The following is a 25369-nucleotide window of genomic DNA, read 5'->3' as shown; positions in this document are numbered from 1 at the left end:
TGTAGGAGCACACACACACCACAGACCTGTAGGAGCACACACACACCACAGACCTGTAGGAGCACACACACACCACAGACCTGTAGGAGCACACACACACCACAGACCTGTAGGAGACAGGAGCACACACACACCACAGACCTGTAGGAGCACACACACACCACAGACCTGTAGGAGCACACACACACCACAGACCTGTAGGAGCATACACACACCACAGACCTGTAGGAGCACACACACACCACAGACCTGTAGGAGCACACACACACCACAGACCTGTAGGAGCACACACACACCACAGACCTGTAGGAGCACACACACACCACAGACCTGTAGGAGCACACACACACCACACACACACACCACAGACCTGTAGGAGCACACACACACCACAGACCTGTAGACCTGTAGGAGCACACACACACCACAGACCTGTAGGAGCACACACACACCACAGACCTTTAGGAGCACACACACACCACAGACCTGTAGGAGCACACACACACCACAGACCTGTAGGAGCACACACACACCACAGACCTGTAGGAGCACACACACACCACAGACCTGTAGGAGCACACACACACCACAGACCTGTAGGAGCACACACACACCACAGACCTGTAGGAGCATACACACACCACAGACCTGTAGGAGCATACACACACCACAGACCTGTAGGAGCACACACACACCACAGACCTGTAGGAGCACACACACACCACAGACCTGTAGGAGCACACACACACCACAGACCTGTAGGACAGACCTGTAGGAGCACACACACACCACAGACCTGTAGGAGCACACACACACCACAGACCTGTAGGACACACACACCACAGACCTGTAGGAGCACACACACACCACAGACCTGTAGGACACACACACCACAGACCTGTAGGAGCACACACACCACAGACCTGTAGGACACACACACCACACACACCACAGACCTGTAGGAGGACACACACCACAGACACACACACACACCACAGACCTGTAGGAGCACACACACACCACAGACCTGTAGGAGCACACACACACCACAGACCTGTAGGAGCACACACACCACAGACCTGTAGGAGCACACACACACCACAGACCTGTAGGAGCACACACACACACACACACTACACACATACACACACACACCACAGACCTGTAGGAGCACACACACACCACAGACCTGTAGGAGCACACACACACACACACACAGACCTGTAGGAGCACACACACACCACACATACACACAACACAGACCTGTAGGAGCACACACACACCACAGACCTGTAGGAGCACACACACACCACAGACCTGTAGGAGCACACACACACACACACACATACACACACCACAGACCTGTATGAGCACACACACACCACAGACCCGTAGGAGCACACACAAACCACAGACTGTAGGAGCACACACACACACACACACACACACACACACACAGACCTGTAGGAGCACACACACACCACAGACCTGTAGGAGCACACACACACCACACACACGCACGCACACACACACACACCACACACACACACCACAGACCTGTATTAGCACACCACACACACACACACACACACACACACACACACACACCACAGACCTGTAGGAGCACACACACACACAGACCTGTACACACACACACCACAGACCTGTAGGAGCATACACACACCACAGACCTGTAGGAGCACACACACACCACAGACCTGTAGGAGCACACACACACCACACACACACACACATACACACACACACCACAGACCTGTAGGAGCACACACACACCACAGACATGTAGGAGCACACACACACATACACACACACACCACAGACCTGTAGGAGCACACACACACCACAGACCTGTAGGAGCACACACACACACACATACACACACACCACAGACCTGTAGGAGCACACACACCACACACACACATACACACACCACAGACCTGTAGGAGCACACACACACCACAGACCTGTAGGAGCACACACACACCACAGACCTGTAGGAGCACACACACACCACACACACACATACACACACCACAGACCTGTATGAGCACACACACACCACAGACCCGTAGGAGCACACACAAACCACAGACTAGTAGGAGCACACACACACCACACACACACACACACACCACAGACCTGTAGGAGCACACACACACCACAGACCTGTAGGAGCACACACACACCACACACACGCACGCGCACACACACACACCACACACACACAACCACAGACCTGTATTAGCACACACACACACACACACACACACACACACACACACACACACACACACACACACACACACACACACACCACATACCTGTAGGAGCACACACACACCACAGACCTGTAGGAGCACACACACACCACAGACCTGTAGGAGCACACACACCACAGACCTGTAGGAGCACACACAGACCACAGACCTGTAGGAGTACACACACCACACACACACACACCACAGACCTGTAGGAGCACACACACACCACAGACCTGTAGGAGCACACACACACACACACACACACACACACCACAGACCTGTAGGAGCACACACCACACCACACACACACCACCACACACACACACACACACACACACACACACACACACACACACACACACACACACACACACACACACACACATATCTCCCAGCCCTCTCTCTCTCCCCTCTCTCTATCCCCTATATCTATTCCCCTCTCTCTCCCCTTAATCTACCACCTCTCTCTCCCCTCTCTCTGTCCCCTATATCTATCCCTCTCTCCTCTCAATCTACCACCTTTCTGTCTCCCCTCTCTCTTTCCCCTCTCTCTAATTTCAATTCAAATGTAAGGGCTTTATTGGCATGGGAAACATACAGAATGTTTACATTGCCAAAGCAAGTGAAGTAGATAATAAACAAAAAGTGAAATAATTTATTAATTTTATTCCGTTCCTTTGGCTTTGATGCCTCATGATTGAGATTTGCTCTGTTCAAGTAGACTGTGATTTTGCTGTGATCTGATAGGGGTGTCAGTGGGCTGACTGTGAACGCTCTGAGAGACTCTGGGTTGAGGTCAGTGATAAAGTAGTCTACAGTACTACTGCCCAGACATGAGCTATAGGTGTACCTACCATAGGAGTCCTCTCGAAGCCTACCATTGACTATGCACATACGCAGCGTGGTTATGTTGTCATAGTTGTGTCTAGGGGGGCAAATGGGGCAGGGAATGCTGTCACCTCCAGGCAGGTGTTTGTCCCCCTGTGTGCTGAGGGTGTCAGGTTCTTGTCATTTAGGTCACCACAGACTAGTATCCCCATCTCTCTACCCTCTCTCTTTATGCCCCTCTCTCTACCCCCTCTCTCTATACCCCTCTCTCTATCCCCCTCTCTCTACCCTCTCTCTTTATGCCCCTCTCTCTACCCTCTCTCTTTATGCCCCTCTCTCTACCCCCTCTCTTTATGCCCCTCTCTCTACCCCCTCTCTCTACCCCCTCTCTCTATGCCCCTCTCTCTATGCCCCCTCTCTCTATACCCCTCTCTCTACCCCCTCTCTTTATGCCCTTCTCTCTACCCCCTCTCTTTATGCCCATCTCTCTACCCCCTTTCTCTATGCCTATCTCTCTACCCCCTTTCTCTATGCCCATATCTCTACCCCCTCTCTCTATGCCCATCTCTCTACCCCCTCTCTCTATGCCCCTCTCTCTACCCCCTCTCTCTATGCCCCTCTCTCTACCCCCTCTCTTTATACCCCTCTCTCTACCCCCTCTCTTTATGCCCCTCTCTCTACCCCCTCCCTCTACCCCCTCTCTCTAACCCCTCTCTTTATGCTCATCTCTCGACTCACCTCTCTATGCCCCTCTCTTTATACCCCTCTCTCTACCCACTCTCTTTATACCCCTCCCTCTACCCCCTCTCTCTATGCCCATCTCTCTATCCCCCTCTCTCTATCCCCCTCTCTCTACCCCCTCTCTCTATGTTCATTTCTCTACCCTCTCTCTATAGCCCCTCTCTCTCTCTATGCCCCTTTCTCTACCCCCTCTCTCTACCCCCTCTCTATCCCCTCTCTCTATCCCTCTCTCTCTATACCCCTCTCTCTACCCCCTCTCTCTATCCCCATGTCTCTACTCACCTCTCTATGCCCCTCTCTCTAGCCTCTCTCTCTATACCCCTCTCTCTACACACCTCTCTATGCCCCTCTCTCTACCCCCTCTCTCTATACCCCTCTCTCTACCCACCTCTCTATGCCCCTCTGTCTACCCCCTCTCTCTATACCCCTCTCTCTACCCACCTCTCTATGCCCCTCTCTCGATCCACCTCTCTATGCCCCTCTCTCTACCCACCTCTCTATTCCCCTCTATCTACCCCCTCTCTCTACCCACCTCTCTATGCCCCTCTGTCTACCCCCTCTCTCTATGCCCAACCCCATCAATACTAGTTCTCCCTCACCACATCACAGTGAGTGATGGCTAGCTAATAGCACCAGGCAATCCCGGGCTATTAGGCCCTGGCTCTACTCTGGCCAAGTCCCAGTGCAAGAGCATGTCAGGGAAACTAAATGTTGCCCTTCTCCACTGGCTAGAGGACATATGGGGTGGCAGGGTAGCGGGTTAGCCTAGTGGCTAGAGCGTTGGACTAGTAACCGGAAGGTTGCGAGTTCAAACCCCCGAGCTGACAAGGTACAAATCTGTCGTTCTCCCCCTGAACAGGCAGTTAACCCACTGTTCCTAGGCCGTCATTGTTCTCAACTGACTTGCCTGGTTAAATAAAAGTAAAATTAAAAATTAAAATATACCACATCAGGATGTTTTCTCCCCTCTCGCCTCCCTCTCCCTCCCTCCCTCTATCTCTCTCTCACTGTCTCCTCTCTCCTCTTGCTTCTCTCTCTCCCTCCCTTTATCTCTCTCCTCTCTCTCCCTCCCTTTATCTCTCTCCTCTCTCTCTCCCTCCCTTTCTCTCTATCTCTCTTTCTCCTCTCTCCTCTTGCTTCTCTCTCTCCCTCCCTTTATCTCTCTCTCCCTCCCTTTATCTCTCTCTCCCTCCCTTTATCTCTCTCTCCTCTCCCTCCCTTTATCTCTCTCTCCCTCCTGTTATCTTTATCTCTCTCTCCCTCCCTCACTTTATCTCTCTCTCATCTCTCACCCTCCCTTTATCTTTATCTCTCTATCCTCTCTTTCTCCCGCCATCCCTTTATCTCTCTCTCTCCTCTCTCTCCCTCCTTTTATCTTTATCTCTATCTCCTCTCTCTCGCTCTCTCTCCTGTTGTCTTTATCTCTCTCTCCTCTCTCTTCCTCCCTTTATCTCTCTCTCCTCTCTCTCTCCCTCCCTTTATCTTTATATTTCTCTCTCCTTTATCTCTCTCTCTCCCTCTCTTTATTTTTTATCTCTCTCTCTCCTCTCTCTCTCCCTCCCTTTATCTTTATCTCTTTCTCTCCTCTCTCCCTCCCCATCCCTTTATCTCTCTATCCTCTCTCCCTCCCTTTATCTTTCTCTCTCTCCCTCTCTCTCCATCCTTCCCTTTATCTCTCTTTCTCCCTCCCTTTATTTTTATCTCTCTCCTCTCTCTCTCCCTCCCTTTATCTCTCTCCTCTCTCTCTCCCCCTCCCTTTATTTCTCTCTCTCTCCTCTATGTCTCCCTCCCTTTGTCTCTCTCCTCTCCCTCTCTCCCTCCCTTTATATTCATCTCTCTCTCTCTCTCTCTCTCCATACCTTTATTTTATCTCTCTCCTCTCTCTCTCCTCCCTTTATTTCTCTCTCTCTCCTCTATTTCTCCCTCCCTTTATCTCTCTCTCCTCTCTCTCTCTCCCTCCCTTTATCTTTATCTTTCTCTCCTCTCTCTGTCTCTCTCTCTCTGCTTCCTTCCCTTTATCTCTCTCTCCTCTCGCTCTCTCCCTCCCTTTATCTTTATCTCTCTCTCCTCTCTCTCTCTCCCCCTCCCTTTATCTCTCTATCCTCTCTCCCTCCCTTTATCTTTCTCTCTCTCCCTCTCTCTCCATCCTTCCCTTTATCTCTCTTTCTCCCTCCCTTTATTTTTATCTCTCTCTCTCTCCCCTCTCTCTCCCTCCCTTTATCTCTCTCCTCTCTCTCTCCCCCTCCCTTTATTTCTCTCTCTCTCCTCTATGTCTCCCTCCCTTTGTCTCTCTCCTCTCCCTCTCTCCCTCCCTTTATATTCATCTCTCTCTCTCCTCTCTCTCCATACCTTTATTTTTATCTCTCTCCTCTCTCTCTCCCTCCCTTTATTTCTCTCTCTCTCCTCTATTTCTCCCTCCCTTTATCTCTCTCTCCTCTCTCTCTCTCCCTCCCTTTATCTTTATCTTTCTCTCCTCTCTCTGTCTCTCTCTCTCTGCTTCCTTCCCTTTATCTCTCTCTCCTCTCTCTCCCTCCCTTTATCTCTCTCTCCCTCCCGTTATCTTTATCTCTCTCCTCTCTCTCCCTCCCTCCCTCACTTTATCTCTCTCTCTCCTCTCCCTCCCTCCCCACTTTATCTCTCTCTCATCTCTCTCCTCTCCTTTTATCTCTCTCTCCCTCCCGTTATCTTTATCTCTCTCTCTCCTCTCTCTCCCTCCCTCCCTCACTTTATCTCTCTCTCTCCTCTCCCTCCCTCCCTCACTTTATCTCTCTCTCATCTCTCTCCCTCCCTTTATCTTTATCTCTCTCTCCTCTCTCTCTCTCCCTCCCTTTATCTTTATCTCTCTCTCTCCTATCTCTCGCTCTCTCTCCCGTTGTCTTTATCTCTCTCTCCTCTCTCTTCCTCCCTTTATCTCTCTCTCCTCTCTCCCTCCCTCCCTTTATCTCTCTCTCCTCTCTCCCTCCCTCCCTTTATCTTTATCGCTCTCTCTCCCTCCCTCCCTTTATCTCTCTCTCCCTTTATCTGTATCCCTCTCTCTCCTCTCTCTACCCTCCCTTTATCTCTCTCCTCTCTCTCCCTTTATCTGTATCCCTCTCTCTCCTCTCTCTATCCCTCCCTTTATCTTTATCTCTCTCTACTCTCTCTCTCCTCTCTCTCCCTTTATCTGCATCCCTCTCTCTCCTCTCTCTCTCCCTCCCTTTAAATGTATCACTCTCTCTCCCTCCCTCACTTTATTTCTCTCTCTCTCCTCTCTCCCTCCCTCCCTTTATCTCTCTCTCCTCTCTCCCTCCCTCCCTTTATCTTTATCGCTCTCCCTCCCTCCCTTTATCTCTCTCTCCCTTTATCTGTATCCCTCTCTCTCCTCTCTCTACCCTCCCTTTATCTCTCTCTCCTCTCTCTCCCTTTATCTTTATCCCTCTCTCTCCTCTCTCTATCCCTCCCTTTATCTTTATCTCTCTCTACTCTCTCCCTCCCTCCCTTTATCTCTCTCTCTCTCCTCTCTCTCCCTTTATCTGTATCCCTCTCTCTCCTCTCTCTACCCTCCCTTTATTTTATCTCTCTCTCTCCTCTCTCCCTCCCTCCCTTTATCTCTCACTCTCTCCTCTCTCTCCCTTTATCTTTATCCCTCTCTCTCCTCTCTCTATCCCTCCCTTTATCTTTATCTCTCTCTCCTCTCTCCCTCCCTCCCTTTATCTCTCTCTCCTCTCTCTCCCTTTATCTTTATCCCTCTATATCCTCTCTCTATCCCTCCCTTTATCTTTATCTCTCTCTCTCTCCTCTCTCTCTCCCTCCCTTTATCTCTCTCTCCTCTCTCTCTCCCTCCCTTTAAATGTATCGCTCTCTCTCCCTCCCTCACTTTATTTCTCTCTCTCTCCTCTCCCTCCCTCCCTTTATCTCTCTCTCTCCTCTCTCTCTCCCTCTATTTATCTTTATCTCTCTCTCTCCTCTCATCTCTCTCTCTCTTTCCTTCACAAGGAAACTCTTTTATGTCTGGTATCTTCTCATGGCATGGCCCGTCTTTCCAGTCGGGGGAAATTAGCAAAGGTTGATGATTGGCGATTGCCCACCCATCATACAAACTCGTCCCTTTAGCGGCGAGCGATTTGAATATCGATGACTCTTTAGTTTTCTTTCTCCGTCCTTTGTCTAAGTGATTTTTTTATGTCTCTTGCCTGGCTTTAGCAACTGCACTCTGACTCACTCAGTCACTGTGGGGCTATTAACCTTCGTTTTAACATTCTGTCTCTCTCTCTCTCGCTCTCTCTCGCTCTCTCTCGCTCTCTCTCGCTCTCTCTCGCTCTCTCGCTCACTCTCTCTGTCTCTCTCTCTCTCTCTCTTACTCTCTGTCTCTCTCTCTCTCTCTTACTCTCTCTGTCTCTCTCCCTATCTCTCGCTCTCTCTCTCTCTGTGTCTGTCTGTCTGTCTGTCTCTCTCTCTCTCTCTATCTGTGTCTCTCTCCCTGTCTCTCTCTCTCTCTCTCTCTCTCTCTCTCTCTCTCTCTCTCTCTCTCTCTCTCTCTCTCTCTCTGTCTCTCTGTCTCTCTGTCTCTCTCCCTATCTCTCTCTCTCTCTCTCTCTGTGTCTGTCTGTCTCTCTCTCTCTCTCTCTCTCTCTCTCTCTCTCTGTCTCTCTCCCTGTCTCTCTCTCTCTCCCCTGTCTCTCTCTCTCTCCCCCTTTCTCTCTCTCTCTGTGTGTGTCTCTCTCTCTCTCTGTCTCTCCCTGTCTCTCTCTCTCTCCCCCTTTCTCTCTCTCTCTGTGTGTGTGTCTCTCTCTCTCCCTCTCTCTCTCTCTCCCTGTCTCTCTCTCTCTCTCTTCTTACTCTCTGTCTCTCTCTTTTTTTCTCTCTTTCTCTCTCTCTCTCTCTCTCTATCTCTCTCTCTCTCTGTCTCTCTCTCTCTCTCTCTCTCTCCCTGTCTCTCTCTCTCTCTCTCTCTCTCTCTCCCTGTCTCTCTCTCTCTTTCTTACTCTCCCTGTCTCTCTCTCTCTTTCTTACTCTCTCTGTCTCTCTCTCTCTTTCTTACTCTCTCTGTCTCTCTCTCTCTTTCTTACTCTCTCTGTCTCTCTCTCCCTGTCTCTCTCTCTCTTTCTTACTCTCCCTGTCTCTCTCTCTCTTTCTTACTCTCTCTGTCTCTCTCTCTCTTTCTTACTCTCTCTGTCTCTCTCTCTTTCTCTCTCTCTTCTCTCTCTCTCTCTCTCTCTCTCTCTCTCTCTCTCTCTCTCTCTCTCTCTCTCTCTCTCTCTCTCTCTCTCTCTCTCTCTCTCTCTCTCTCTCTCTCTCTCTCTCTCTCTCTCTCTCTCTCTCTCCACAACAGGCGCCTGAATGACAATGAAATGTCCATCCTGGAGGCTGTGGGGACCTTTAAGAAGCTCCCCAACCTGAGGAAGATGTATGACTGTTTTCATTGCCCTTTAAAACACACATACACACAGGCTGAGTTGTTGTGGTGTGTTGCAGTCTGGGCATGTCTTGTCTGAGAGGTTTATGTCAACACCAACTTTTTATGCAATGAGCGGTTTTAAGAACCTACGGAGGGGAAGAGAGGAGAAGATGGGGAGGAGAGGAGACTGGGGTGGAGAGAGGGAGGAAATTCTATTCAAATGGGAGAGGACAAGGTGATTTATAGTCAGGCAATATAAAAGGCCCACTCCAGGAAGATGAAAATAGCCAAGTCTGCTGCTGATGCTGCTGTACACAACACGATGAGGAGTGATTTATCTAACATGAAAATGCGTACCATCTAGCATCATCAGAGAAATTATATATTGAGCAACATCTAAACTTCTCCCCTCCTCTTCATGGCGCCATGGAAAACTGGTGTAGACGTTGTTTGCTACCCATCACACTTAGGAATGCTATATATATATATATATATATATATATATATTTCCTGTTGTTTGCAACCAATCATACTTTGGATTGTTTGGCCTAAGACTATGACACAGCGGGTAAAACCAGTTGAAATAATGTCATTTCCACCTGTTCCGCCCATTGGGGACAGATTAGGACGCAGGCGAGACAAACGGTAACCCAATTAGGCTTGATGATTGATTCGCCCTGTTACTGGAGTGGGAGGCTAAATGAGAAGTTTATGTGTTTGGCTGGTTATAATGATGTTTAGGTAAAAAGATCTTAACACAGTGTGATATTTACCATGTTCATCTCTCTCTCCCCCTCTCTCACAGTAACCTTAGCAACAACAAGCTGCGGGACATACGCGAGGGGGCCTTCGACGGAGCTGTGGGGGTCTTGGAGTTGCTTCTGACGGGCAACAAGCTGCAGGCGCTGCAGGGACGAATGTTCCGAGGGCTGACCGGACTCAAGACACTGTGAGTGGAGCCGAGCGGCCATCTTAGAATATAAAGGCTTAGACCCAATGCCCAGGGGTTGAAGTTGTATTTAATAATATCCACATGGCAGTCATAATCAAGGTTTCCATCTAATTGGCGACAGATTGCCATGCAAATATTCTAAAATCTGCTTAAATAAAATACCTGCGGTGTGTTTCCACCAAACTAACTTGTTGAGGATATAAATCACTATGTGATGACATACTTTTAGTTTTCATGTACAGAATAAAACTCTAAAGTTCAATGTCTTTCCATCTCATTTTCAACTCTCTAATAGTTTTGTCACAGACACTGTGTGGGCTCCAGACAAAAGCTTGCAGATAAAGTGCAGGTAGGCTCGTCTACATGATGAGATTATGGATAAGAGCAAGAATATGTTTCTCAATCATCATGTCATCAGAATAAGACCATCAATGTTTATTGTAAAGGAGAAAAACATGTCCTTATCAATCTACACACAATACCCCATAATGACAAAGCGAAAACAGGTTTTAGGATTTTTTTAGGAAATGTATTGAAAATAAAAAAACGAAATGACTTATTTATATAAGTATTCAGACCCTTTTCTATGAGCTCAGGTGCATCCTGTTCCCATTGATCATCCTTGAGATGTTTCTACAATTTGTTTGGAGACCACTTGTGGTAAATTCAATTGATTGGACATGATTTGGAAAGACACATACCTGTCTATATAAGCTCCCACAGTTGACAGTGCATGTCAGAGCAAAAACCAAGCCATGAGGTCGAAGGAATTGTCTGTAGAGCTCCGAGACAGGATCATGACGAGGCACATCTGGGGAAGGGAACCAAAAACATGCCTGCAGCATTGAAGGTCCCCAAGAACACAGTGGCCTTCATTATTCTTAAATGGAAGAAGATTGGAACCACCAAGACTCTTCCAGTAGTTGGCCGCCCGGCCAAACTGAGCAATCGGGGGAGAAGGGCGTTGGTCAGGGAGGTGACCAAGAACCTGATGGTCACTCTGACAGAGCTCTAGAGTTCCTCTGTGGAGATGGGAGAACCTTCCAGAAGGACAACCATCGCTGCAGCACTCCACCAATCAGGCCTTTATGGTAGAGAGGCCAGACGGAAGCCACTCCTCAGTAAAAGGCACATGACCGCCTGGAGTCGATCAAACCAAGATTTAACTCTTTGGCCTGAATGCCAAGTTTCACGCCTGGAGGAAACATGCCACTATCCCTACGGTGAAGCATGGTGGTGGCAGCATCATGCAGTGGAGATGTTTTTCAGTGGCAGGGCCTGGGAGACTAGTCAGGATCGAGGGAAAGTTGAATGGAGCACACAGATCCTTGATGAAAACCTGCTCCAGAGTGCTCAAGACCTCAGACTGGGGGCAAAGGGTCGCTTTCCAACAGGACAATGACCCAAAGCACACCGCCAAGAAATCGCAGTAGTGATTCGGGACAATTCTCTAAATGTCCTTGAGTGGCCCAGCCTAGCATCTCTGAAGAGACCTGAAAATAGCTGTGCAGCAACGCTCCCCGTCCAACCTGACAGAGCTTGAGAGGATCTGCAGAGAAGAATGGGAGAAACGCCCCCAAATACAGGTGTGCCAAGATTGTAGCTTCACACCCAAGAAGACTCGAGGCTGTAATCGCTGCCAAAGGTGCTTCAACATTTTTTAAACATTTGCAACCTGTTTTTGCTTTGTCGTTATGAGGTTTTATTTGTAGATTGATGGGAATTGTTTTTATCATCCATTTAAGAATAAGGCTGTAATGTAATAAAATGTGAAAAAGTCTAGGGTTCGGAATACTTTCGGAAAACACTGTTATGCCATTCAGCAGATGATTTTATCCAAAGTGACTTACATTAGTGTTTATACACCGTATGAATCTATTCAATAATGTGTCCACACACAATACATCTAACCACTGTATGCTCAACAACATTCACAGACATACATACTCCATAACAGACAATACATCTAACCACTGTATGCTCGACAACATTCACAGACATACACACTCCCTAACAGACCATACATCTAACCACTGTATGCTCAACAACATTCAGACATTCACAGACATACACACTCCCTAACAGACAATACATCAACAACATTCACAGACATACACACTCCCTAACAGACAATACATCTAACCACTGTATGCTCAACAACATTCACAGACATACACACTCCATAACAGACAATACATCTAACCACTGTATGCTCAACAACATTCACAGACATACACACTCCATAACAGACAATACATCTAACCACTGTATACTCAACAACATTCAGAGACATACACAGTCCCAAACAGACAATACATCAACAACATTCACAGACATACACACCCCCTAACAGACAATACATCTAACCACTGTATACTCAAAATCATTCAGACATTCACAGACATACACACTCCCTAACAGACAATACATTTAACCACTGTATACTCAAAAACATTCAGACATTCACAGACATACACACTCCCAAACAGACAATACATCAACAACATTCACAGACATACACACCCCTAACAGACAATACATCTAACCACTGTATACTCAAAATCATTCAGACATTCACAGACATACACACTCCCTAACAGACAATACATTTAACCACTGTATACTCAAAAACATTCAGACATTCACAGACATACACACTCCCAAACAGACAATACATCAACAACATTCACAGACATACACACCCCCTAACAGACAATACATCTAACCACTGTATACTCAAAATCATTCAGACATTCACAGACATACACACCCCCTAACAGACAATACATCTAACCACTGTATACTCAAAATCATTCAGACATTCACAGACATACACACTCCCAAACAGACAATACATCAACAACATTCACAGAAATACACACTCCCTAACAGACCCGTTCTCTAAACAGATGCCTAGAGACTAATGACTGAGTGCATTCTGGGAAATAATATTTAAAAGGTAAAACAACAGCCCCAGTGACAGCCCCCCTCTCTATATCTCAAATCAAATCAAATTGTATTTGTCACATGTGCCAAATACAACCTTACTATGAAATACTTAACTTACAAGCTCATAACCAACAATGCAGTTCAATAAATAGATTTACTTAAATATTTACTCAATAAACTAAAGTAAAAAATAAAATAAAAATGTAAGACACTAAAATAACAATACCGAGTCAATGTGCGGGGGTTCAGGTTAGTCAAGGTCATTTCTACAGGTAGGTAGGGGTAAAGTGACTTTGCTAATAAAAAGACTAACATCTTGGCCATGTTCAGTTATAATCTCCACCCGGCACAGCCAGAAGAGGACTGGCCACTCCTCGTAGCCTGGTTCCTCTCTAGGTTTCTTCCCGGGTTCTGGCCTTTCTAGGGAGTTTTTCCTAGCCACCGTGCATTATCATCTGCATTGCTTGCTGTTTGGGGTTTTAGGCTGGGTTTCTGTACAGCACTTTGTGACTTTGGCTGATGTAAAAAGGGCTTTATAAATACAATTGATTGACTATGCATTGACAATAAACATGTGGACACCAAGGCACATGTGGACACCAAGGCACAACCTGCTCCTCTACAGCCCTGTCAATGTTAATGGGGGCCTGTTCGGCCCGCCTTTTCCTGTAGTCCACGATCATCTCTCTCTCTTTCTCGATTACATGCAGTCACAGCTCATAGCCACCTTATTTTGACACAAAATTGAGAGCAGATAATTCATATTCTGTAGCCTAACTGATGTCCAGAAAGGCTTTCTGATGGGGCTGCTTTGGTCCTAATGAAGCGAATTGGGGAGGGGGGTGTGCATAGGGGAACATGAATGGAGTCATTGTCCTGCAGTATTGAATTTACAGGCTTTTAAATCCCAGGAGCATGATCTAAATTGAGTTTGCCTGTCTCTGATCCCTGCCTATTAGAGGCTAATACAGTATTTCCTGCTTTCACATGTTCATCACAGTGGGGCTCTGGTTGGATGTTAATCACAGAGGGGCTCTGGTTGGATGTTCATCACAGAGGGGCTCTGGTTGGATGTTCATCACAGAGGGGCTCTGGTTGGATGTTCATCACAGAGGGGTTCATCTGAGGGGCTCTGAATGTTCATCACTCTGGTTGAGATCACAGAGGGGCTCTGGTTGGATGTTCATCACAGAGGGGCTCTGGTTGGATGTTCATCACAGAGGGGCTCTGGTTGGATGTTCATCACAGAGGGGCTGTGGTTGGATGTCCAGCTTAGACCCCCCCCCCTCTCTCAGTTAACCTAACCATTTAGTTTAGAAGCACCCCCCCCCTTTAGGCCTGCTCCACAACAAACTCCCCTTCTGGGCCAGAACACTTATAGTCACAATAACATTGGATTATACAAGGCCCCAACCACACAGCCCTTGAGCAGGGGACATGTTCAACACACTGCAGTCTAACAGTCTCACAGCCTACCATCACATAACAGAGAAACAGTACAACTAGGACCTGGAGTTTTTCCTGGTCATGGCGTCAGTACCACAGTGTTCCTATTGGTTTCCCATCTCACCATGATGTGTGTGTGTGTTTCTGTGCGTGCGTGTCTCCACGACAGGATGCTGAGGAGTAACCAGCTGGGCTGTGTGGACAACACCACCTTCACAGGCCTGAGCTCCGTACGCCTGCTGTCTCTCTATGACAACCGAATCTCCACCATCACCCCGGGAGCCTTCACCACACTGCACTCCCTCTCCACCATGTAAGTCTCCCCACTCCCTCGCTTCTTCTCCCTTACACACTCTCTTTCTCCCTCTCCCACCTCTCTCCTCACCACACACCACCTGATTGTCTGTGAGATCACTCCCTCTCCACCATGTAAGTCTCCCCACTCCTCTCCACCATGTAAGTCTTCCCCTTACACTCCCTTTCTCCCTCCCCACCATGTAATTGTCTCCCCCTCTCCACCATGTAAGTCTCCACCATGTAAGTCTCCCCACTCCCTCACTTCTTCTCCCTTACACACTCTCTTTCTCCCTCTCCCACCTCTTCTCCTCACCACACACCACCTGATTGTCTGTGAGATCACTCCCTCTCCACCATGTAAGTCTCCCCACTCCCTCTCCACCATGTAAGTCTCCCCACTCCCTCACTTCTTCTCCCTTACACACTCTCTTTCTCCCTCTCCCACCTCTTCTCCTCACCACACACCACCTGATTGTCTGTGAGATCACTCCCTCTCCACCATGTAAGTCTCCCCACTCCCTCACTTCTTCTCCCTTACACACTCTCTTTCTCCCTCTCCCACCTCTTCTCCTCACCACACACCACCTGATTGTCTGTGAGATCACTCCCTCTCCACGGAAGTCTCATCTCCATCCCTCCCATCGTCCTCTACCCACCTCTCCTCCTCATCCCCTCTTCCCCCCACCACCTGACTGTTTGAGAGATGTCTCCTAACCCAGCCCTGGTTCTGGAAAGACAGACAACCTACAGTGTGTTATCACAGCTCTCCATGGCTACAGAATACTGCTGCAGATGGTCTTGGTAATTACAAGCTTGTTTTGTTGGAGTCTCGCTTCGCTCGTTATCAAGCCACTAATAGTTTCTATTTACTACCGCCCCTGGAGCATCAACAAAATATAGTTTTATCTTTCCAAAGCTAGCAACATTTTTTTATGTTTTTATTTTATTTCACCTTTATTTAACCAGGTAGGCAAGTTGAGAACAAGTTCTCATTTACAATTGCGACTTGGCCAGGATAAAGCAAAGCAGTTCGACACATACAACGACACAGAGTTACACATGGAGTAAAACAAACATACAGTCAATAATACAGTATAAAGAAGTCTATATACGATGTGAGCAAATGAGGTGAGATAAGGGAGGTAAAGGCAAAAAAAGGCAATGGTGGCAAAGTAAATACAATATAGCAAGTAAAACACTGGAATGGTTGATTTGCAATGGAAGAATGTGCAAAGTAGAAATAAAAATAATGGGGTGCAAAGGAGCAAAATAAATAATTAAATTAAATACAGTAGGGAAAGAGGTAGTTGTTTGGGCTAAAATATAGGTGGGCTATGTACAGGTGCAGTAATCTGTGAGCTGCTCTGACATCATGGCAAATGTCCTTATGAAAATGGCTGCTTTCGAAATATTGTCTCGCGGTCCAATGGAACATGATTCGAACTGAAGCAACATTTTAGTTGATGGCGATGAAGCAATGTTATGTCTGAGATAACGTGCCAGACATGATCAGTATTAAAATGAGAAAACTATTAAGATGTTATGCCTCTTACCCATGACCACCCAGAAGACTATGTATAAATATATGAACATTTATCTGATGAATAAAACGTTAACGGCTGACATTCCTGGAAGTGCACCACTATCCCCTCATATATAACCTGTACCTGGAATCATGTTTATCTAACTATCCCCTCATATATAACCTGTACCTGGAATCATGTTTATCTAACTATCCCCTCATATATAACCTGTACCTGGAATCATGTTTATCTAACTATCCCCTCATATATAACCTGTACATGGAATCATGTTTATCTAACTATCCCCTCATATATAACCTGTACCTGGAATCATGTTTATCTAACTATCCCCTCATATATAACCTGTACCTGGAATCATGTTTATCTAACTATCCCCTCATATATAACCTGTACCTGGAATCATGTTTATCTAACTATCCCCTCATATATAACCTGTACCTGGAATCATGTTTATCTAACTATCCCCTCATATATAACATGGAATCATGTTTATCTAACTATCCCCTCATATATAACCTGTACCTGGAATCATGTTTATCTAACTATCCCCTCATATATAACCTGTACCTGGAATCATGTTTATCTAACTATCCCCTCATATATAACCTGTACCTGGAATCATGTTTATCTAACTATCCCCTCATATATAACCTGTACCTGGAATCATGTTTATCTAACTATCCCCTCATATATAACCTGTACCTGGAATCATGTTTATCTAACTATCCCCTCATATATAACCTGTACCTGGAATCATGTTTATCTAACTATCCCCTCATATATAACCTGTACATGGAATCATGTTTATCTAACCATCCCCTCATATATAACCTGTACCTGGAATCATGTTTATCTAACTATCCCCTCATATATAACCTGTACCTGGAATCATGTTTATCTAACTATCCCCTCATATATAACCTGTACCTGGAATCATGTTTATCTAACTATCCCCTCATATATAACCTGTACCTGGAATCATGTTTATCTAACTATCCCCTCATATATAACCTGTACCTGGAATCATGTTTATCTAACTATCCCCTCATATATAACCTGTACCTGGAATCATGTTTATCTAACTATCCCCTCATATATAACCTGTACCTGGAATCATGTTTATCTAACTATCCCCTCATATATAACCTGTACCTGGAATCATGTTTATCTAACTATCCCCTCATATATAACCTGTACATGGAATCATGTTTATCTAACTATCCCCTCATATATAACATGGAATCATGTTTATCTAACTATCCCCTCATATATAACCTGTACCTGGAATCATGTTTATCTAACTATCCCCTCATATATAACCTGTACATGGAATCATGTTTATCTAACTATCCCCTCATATATAACATGGAATCATGTTTATCTAACTATCCCCTCATATATAACATGGAATCATGTTTATCTAACTATCCCCTCATATATAACATGGAATCATGTTTATCTAACTATCCCCTCATATATAACATGGAATCATGTTTATCTAACTATCCCCTCATATATAACATGGAATCATGTTTATCTAACTATCCCCTCATATATAACATGGAATCATGTTTATCTAACTATCCCCTCATATATAACATGGAATCATGTTTATCTAACTATCCCCTCATATATAACATGGAATCATGTTTATCTAACTATCCCCATATATAACATGGAATCATGTTTATCTAACTATCCCCTCATATATAACATGGAATCATGTTTATCTAACTATCCCCTCATATATAACATGGAATCATGTTTATCTAACTATCCCCTCATATATAACATGGAATCATGTTTATCTAACTATCCCCTCATATATAACATGGAATCATGTTTATCTAACTATCCCCTCATATATAACATGGAATCATGTTTATCTAACTATCCCCTCATATATAACATGGAATCATGTTTATCTAACTATCCCCTCATATATAACATGGAATCATGTTTATCTAACTATCCCCTCATATATAACATGGAATCATGTTTATCTAACTATCCCCTCATATATAACATGGAATCATGTTTATCTAACTATCCCCTCATATATAACATGGAATCATGTTTATCTAACTATCCCCTCATATATAACATGGAATCATGTTTATCTAACTATCCCCTCATATATAACATGGAATCATGTTTATCTAACTATCCCCTCATATATAACATGGAATCATGTTTATCTAACTATCCCCTCATATATAACATGGAATCATGTTTATCTAACTATCCCCTCATATATAACCTGTACATGGAATCATGTTTATCTAACTATCCCCTCATATATAACATGGAATCATGTTTATCTAACTATCCCCTCATATATAACATGGAATCATGTTTATCTAACTATCCCCTCATAAATAACATGGAATCATGTTTATCTAACTATCCCCTCATATATAACATGGAATCATGTTTATCTAACTATCCCCTCATATATAACATGGAATCATGTTTATCTAACTATCCCCTCATATATAACCTGTACATGGAATCATGTTTATCTAACTATCCCCTCATATATAACATGGAATCATGTTTATCTAACTATCCCCTCATATATAACATGGAATCATGTTTATCTAACTATCCCGTCATATATAACATGGAATCATGTTTATCTAACTATCCCCTCATATATAACCTGTACATGGCATCATGTTTATCTAACTATCCCCTCATATATAACCTGTACATGGAATCATGTTTATCTAACTATCCCCTCATATATAACATGGAATCATGTTTATCTAACTATCCCCTCATATATAACATGGAATCATGTTTATCTAACTATCCCCTCATATATAACATGGAATCATGTTTATCTAACTATCCCCTCATATATAACATGGAATCATGTTTATCTAACTATCCCCTCATATATAACATGGAATCATGTTTATCTAACTGTCCCCTCATATGTAACCTGTGCATGGAATCATGTTTATCTTGGGGCACTAGTCTCCTCCCTTCTCCTTCCACTTCTACTGCCTTATGCTCTATCAGCTCTCTTTCCCTCCCTCCCTCCCTCCCTGACTCTCGCTTCTCTCGAGGAGAGTAAAAGTAGTGCTGTGGTCTGCCAGCTTTCTAATTACCCTGCGGCTGACACTGACGGATCCGCTCCAGCGCGGCCTGACTAAATATACCGTCTGGTTTGTGAACCTGCACCGCGTAGAGTGGACCTGGCCAGGCAGCACAGCACTGGGCCCAGCTGTGATCCCAGTGTACAAGTGTATCAGAGAAACAGTCAGTCACGATGGGCCAGAGCGACTTCTTGCTCTTTCTCTCTCTCGCTCTCTCAATTCAGTTTCAATTTCAATTCAATTTTATGGGCTTTATTGGCATGGGAAACATATGTTTACATTGCCAAAGCAAGTGAAATGGATAATAAACAGAAGTGAAATAAACAAATTTTGTCATGACGTTGGCCTGGGGTTTGGTTTATGACAGTCATAAATACCTCCTCCCCCCTTTTTTCTCTCTCTACCCTACTGATGTTACATTTGCAAACACCTTTGTTAACATAGAGATTCTGGGAACATCAGAAGGTGGGGGGAAATGAACTGGTAGTTCATCAGAAGGTGGTACCTAATGAATATGATGTCAGTTCGGTTGTCATCTGAGACATTCTCATCAATGATAAGATGACATAAACTCTATAGTGGAAAGTCTACACATCAGAGTTATCGGATTCACATGGAATTGTTGTTCAATTTAAATGTTTGAATATGAAATTATTTGTGATGGGATGAAATATGATTTTAGCTGGGTTTGAATAAGGTTAGGGCTCTGCTCAATCAGTGGCCCGCCCCTGTGAAGGGACATGGGCTATAAAACTTTTCAAACACGCCCTCCTCTCCCAACCTATATAAAGCCTAGATAAGAATATAACCTCCTGTTCTGAGGATGTGAGGACGATGGTCCGATGTCAGAATGATTCAGATAATAACTACAGAACAAAGCCAACATTAGTGTGAGCTTTGGTTGCGAATGGTATGAACTTTGAACTCTTATTCACTACAGAAGTGATACCCTCTAGCCGTTGAGTTAGCAACAGCAGCTGCAAATGCAGGTTAGGAAGGAACAGACAGAGTATCCCGTCTACCACACAACAACATTACTACAACGTATCCAATTGACAACCTGAGACATTCTTCAAAGGACAAAGGACTCGGTTGGGCAACACGGCCTTCCATCTACCACCAACCTACCGAAGCGCAGCTCAGAGTAAATATTTGTTGTATTTTCCTTTTCCAAATGGGTGGTAATTTAGAATGCAGAAGATACTGTATTTACGATATCACAGCTTCGCCCTTTGTTCCTCAGTCTTCCTGCTCTTTCACTCAAACCCAGCTCTTTTCTTTTGTGTAACAAGCTGTCATACCTGTTCCGCCTTCTAGGGATATTTTCCTTTATGACATAATTTATAATAAAGTTATGATTTAATTATGTGTATGTGTAATTCTGTGTGATTAGTTAGGTATTTAGTAAATAAATAATTATACCCAATTTTGTATTGCTGATTCAACTTGTTAGCCAGGGTTCGTGCAGATAACCAAGAATTTACAACTTTCAGATGAGACTGAATTAAGATGACGATTAATATTGACTGCTATTTATGTAAAATATTACTAGGTCTTTAAGAGTTTATTCGGAAGATAACATCTCTATAAATATTATTTCGTGGTGCCCCGACTCTCTAGTTAATTACATTTACATGATTAGCTCAATCAGGTAATATTAATTACGAAGAAATTAATTTATAGAATAGCATGTCATATCACTTAATCCGGCATAGCCAAAGACACGACAACAGTAAACCACCTCTACCTTGTCAAAACAAAACTGATTGTCTCAAAACGCATTAAGAAGGAAAGAAATTCCACAAATTAACTTTTAACAAGGCACACCTGTTAATTGAAATTAATTCCAGGTGACTACATCATGAAGCTGGTTGAGAGAATGCCTCATAGCATCACAGCACCATAGCCTCATATTTTCATAGCCTCATATTGTCACGACTTCCGCCGAAGTTGGCTCCCCTGCCTGTTCGGGCGGTGCTCGGCGGTCGTCGTCACCGTCCTACTAGCCACTACCAATCCCTTTTTTGTTTGTCTGTTGGTTTTGTCTTATTAGTTTCACCTGTGTATTTTAGTTTAATTAGCGTCCTTATAAATAGTAGGTTGTCCCGCCCTTGTTTTGTGCGGGATTGTTTTTTGTTTCTCTGTTGTATGGTGGTTTTCCTGTATGTATTCTCCTGACTATTTTAGTCCTGTGTTTGGGCTGGTCAATTGTATGCGCCCTGTGTGTTGGCGTGACCGTTTTTGTGCGCCGGAGAATAAATTGACAATCTACTGAACCCTGCTCTCTGCGCCTGATTCCACCCACCACTCCTAGTAAATCGTGACACATATTCTCATGTCATCATAGCCTCGTAGCATCATAGCCTCATAGCAGATGGTAAAAAGGGATCTGGGTGAAATAAATCTGCTAGTGTTGACTATAACACTGTGATGCTCCAGGTACTGTAAAGGGGTTGGCTAGTGTTGCCTATAACACTGTGATGCTCCAGGTACTGTGGGGGGGATGACTAGTGTTGACTATAACACTGTGATGCTCCAGGTACTGTAAAGGGGTTGGTTAGAGTTGACTATAACACTGTGATGCTCCAGGTACTGTGGAGGGGCTGGCTAGTGTTGACTATAACACTGTGATGCTCCAGGTACTGTAAAGGGGTTGGCTAGTGTTGACTTTAACACTGTGATTCTCCAGGTACTGTGGAGGGGATGATTAGTGTTGACTATAACACTGTGATGCTCCAGGTACTGTGGAGGAGATGATTAGTGTTGACTATAACACTGTGATGCTCCAGGTCCTGTGGAGGGGTTGGCTGGTGTTGACTATAACACTGTGATGCTCCAGGTACTGTAAATGGGTTGGCTAGTGTTGACTATAACACTGTGATGCTCCAGGTACTGTGGAGGGGGTGACTAGTGTTGACTTTAACACTGTGATGCTCCAGGTACTGTGGAGGGGTGACTAGTGTTGACTATAACACTGTGATGCTCCAGGTACTGTAAAGGGGTTGGCTAGTGTTGACTATAACACTGTGATGCTCCAGGTACTGTAAAAGGGTTGGCTAGTGTTGACTATAACACTGTGATGCTCCAGGTACTGTAAAGGGGGGGTGACTAGTGTTGACTATAACACTGTGATTCTCAAGGTACTGTAAAAGGGTTGGCTAGTGTTGACTATAACACTGTGATTCTCCAGGTACTGTGGAGGGAGTGACTAGTGTTTACTATAACACTGTGATGCTCCAGGTACTGTAAAGGGGTTGGCTAGTGTTGACTTTAACACTGTGATACTCCTGGTACTGTGGAGGGGATGACTAGTTTTTACTATAACACTGTGATGCTCCAGGTACTGTAAAGGTGGTTGGCTAGTGTTGACTATAACACTGTGATGCTCCAGGTACTGTGGAGGGAGTGACTAGTGTTTACTATAACACTGTGATGCTCCATGTACTGTAAAAGGGTTGGCTAGTGTTGACTATAACACTGTGATGCTCCAGGTACTGTGGAGGGGTTGGCTAGTGTTGACTATAACACTGTGATTCTCCAGGTACTGTGGAAAGGAGTGACTAGTGTTGACTATAACACTGTGATGCTCCAGGTACTGTGGAGGGGGTGACTAGTGTTGACTATAACACTGTGATGCTCCAGGTACTGTGGAGTGAGTGACTAGTGTTGACTATAACACTGTGATTCTCCAGGTACTGTAAAGGGGTTGGCTAGTGTTGACTATAACACTGTGATGCTCCAGGTACTGTGTCCTGGTGGGTGCCTAGTGTTGACTATAACACCATGATTCTCCAGGTACTGTGGAGTGAGTGATGTTTTGACTTTAACATTTGTAGATGCTCCAGGTACTGTAATATTTTGTTTTATAACAGTTCTGCCTGACTTACAAAGTAAAGGGTTTAATTTCTCCCTGGTACTCTGGAGGGAGTGACTATGACAACTATATTACACTGTGATGCTACAGTAGGACAGGTAAATCTGTAAAGGGGATTTAGTGTTGACTATAACACTGTGATGTTTTAGGTACTGCTGGATGGTTGTGCATTCTAATGTCAGTGTATGAATCCATAACACTGTGATAGCACAGGAACTGTCTCCTTTTAGTCCTCTGACTCAAACAAGAAAAGCTTTCCAGGTACTGTAAATAGGGTTGGCTAGTGTTGACTATAACATTGTGATGCTCCAGGTACTGTAAAGGGGTTGGCTAGTGTTGACTATAACACTGTGATCTCTCCAGGTACAGTCTCAACTGGTACTGGACCCACTAACCATATTACAGTCCTGACTATAACACAGTGATGCTTTTCCAGGTACCCATCTGGACCCACTAACTAGATATTACAGTCCTGATGCTCCAGGTCACTGTGGAGGGAGCTGACCCATCTGGACCCATAACACACCATATTACAGGTACTGTGGACACAGTCAACTGTGTTGACTGCTACCAATCTGGATTCCCACTAACACACCATGTCCTAGCTACACACAGTCAACTGCTTTTCTCTGCTACCCATCTGGACCCACTAACAGACCATATTACAGTCCTACTATAACACTGTGAACTGCTTTTCTCTGCTACCCATCTGGACCCACTAACACACCATATTACAGTCCTAGCTACACAGGTCAACTGCTTTTCTGAGTGACCCATCTGGACTACTAACACACCATATTACAGTCCTAGCTACACACAGTCAACTGCTGTTGACTCTGCTAACATCTGGACCCACTAACACACCATATTACAGTCCTAGCTATACACAGTCAACTGCTTTTCTGCTACCCATCTGGACCCACTATACACACATATTACAGTCCTGAGCTACACAGGTCAACTGCTTTTCTCTGCTACCCATCTGGACCCACTAACACACCATATTACAGTCCTAGCTACACATAGTCAACTGCTTTTCTCTGCTATCTGGACCCACTAACACACCATATTACAGTCCTAGCTACACACAGTCAACTGCTTTTCTCTGCTACCCATCTGGACCCACTAACAGACCATATTACAGTCCTAGCTACACACTGTCAACTGCTTTTCTCTGCTACCCATCTGGACCCACTAACACACCATATTACAGTCCTAGCTACACACAGTCAACTGCTTTTGACTCTTACCCATCTGGACTCCACTAACACACCATATTACAGTCCTAGCTACACACAGTCAACTGCTTTTCTCTGCTACCCATCTGGACCCACTAACACACCATATTACAGTCCTAGCTACACACAGTCAACTGCTTTTCTCTGCTACCCATCTGGACCCACTAACACACCATATTACAGTCCTAGCTACACACAGTCAACTGCTTTTCTCTGCTACCCATCTGGACCCACTAACACACCATATTACAGTCCTAGCTACACATAGTCAACACTGTTTGCTCTGGTACTCTGGACCCACTAACACACCATATTACAGTCCTAGCTACACACAGTCAACTGCTTTTCAGGCTACCCATCTGGACCCACTAACACACCATATTACAGTCTAGCTAACACTGTCAACTGCTTTTCTCTGCTACCCATCTGGACTACTGTTCACCATATTACAGTGTGATGCTCCAGGTACTGCTTTTCTCTGGTGTTCTGGACCCTGAGTGTTCCTGGAAGCACATTCAATGCTACCAATATCTGTCACAGTGCTTACTGCTGCTTACTGGTGTCTACAGCTGTGATGGTGTCTGGCTGTGGAGGGAGTGTCTACAGCTGGTTACTGGTGTCTACAGCTGGTTACTGGTGTCTACAGCTGGTTACTGGTGTCTACGGCTGGTTACTGGTGTCTACAGCTGGTTACTGGTGTCTACAGCTGGTTACTGGTGTCTTTGAATGGTTACTGG

At 45.0% G+C, this 25369-nt stretch overlaps 1 protein-coding gene across 1 annotated transcript in view; it reads left to right on the top strand.

The window, feature by feature from the left end:
- LOC135545699 (slit homolog 3 protein-like) overlaps positions 1–25369 on the top strand; it is a 450244-nt gene that overhangs the window by 315557 nt on the left and 109318 nt on the right. The window contains exons 18-20 of the mRNA XM_064973499.1: positions 9163–9237; positions 10034–10177; positions 14745–14888. Coding sequence (XP_064829571.1) covers positions 9163–9237; positions 10034–10177; positions 14745–14888 — 363 coding nt within the window. The remainder of the gene's footprint in view (positions 1–9162; positions 9238–10033; positions 10178–14744; positions 14889–25369) is intronic.

This window comes from Oncorhynchus masou, chromosome 9 (assembly GCF_036934945.1).
Source record: "Oncorhynchus masou masou isolate Uvic2021 chromosome 9, UVic_Omas_1.1, whole genome shotgun sequence".
NCBI classification, from domain to species: domain Eukaryota; kingdom Metazoa; phylum Chordata; class Actinopteri; order Salmoniformes; family Salmonidae; genus Oncorhynchus; species Oncorhynchus masou.
Note: the sequence above shows the minus strand (reverse complement) of the source record. Positions and strands in the feature narration are given on the sequence as shown.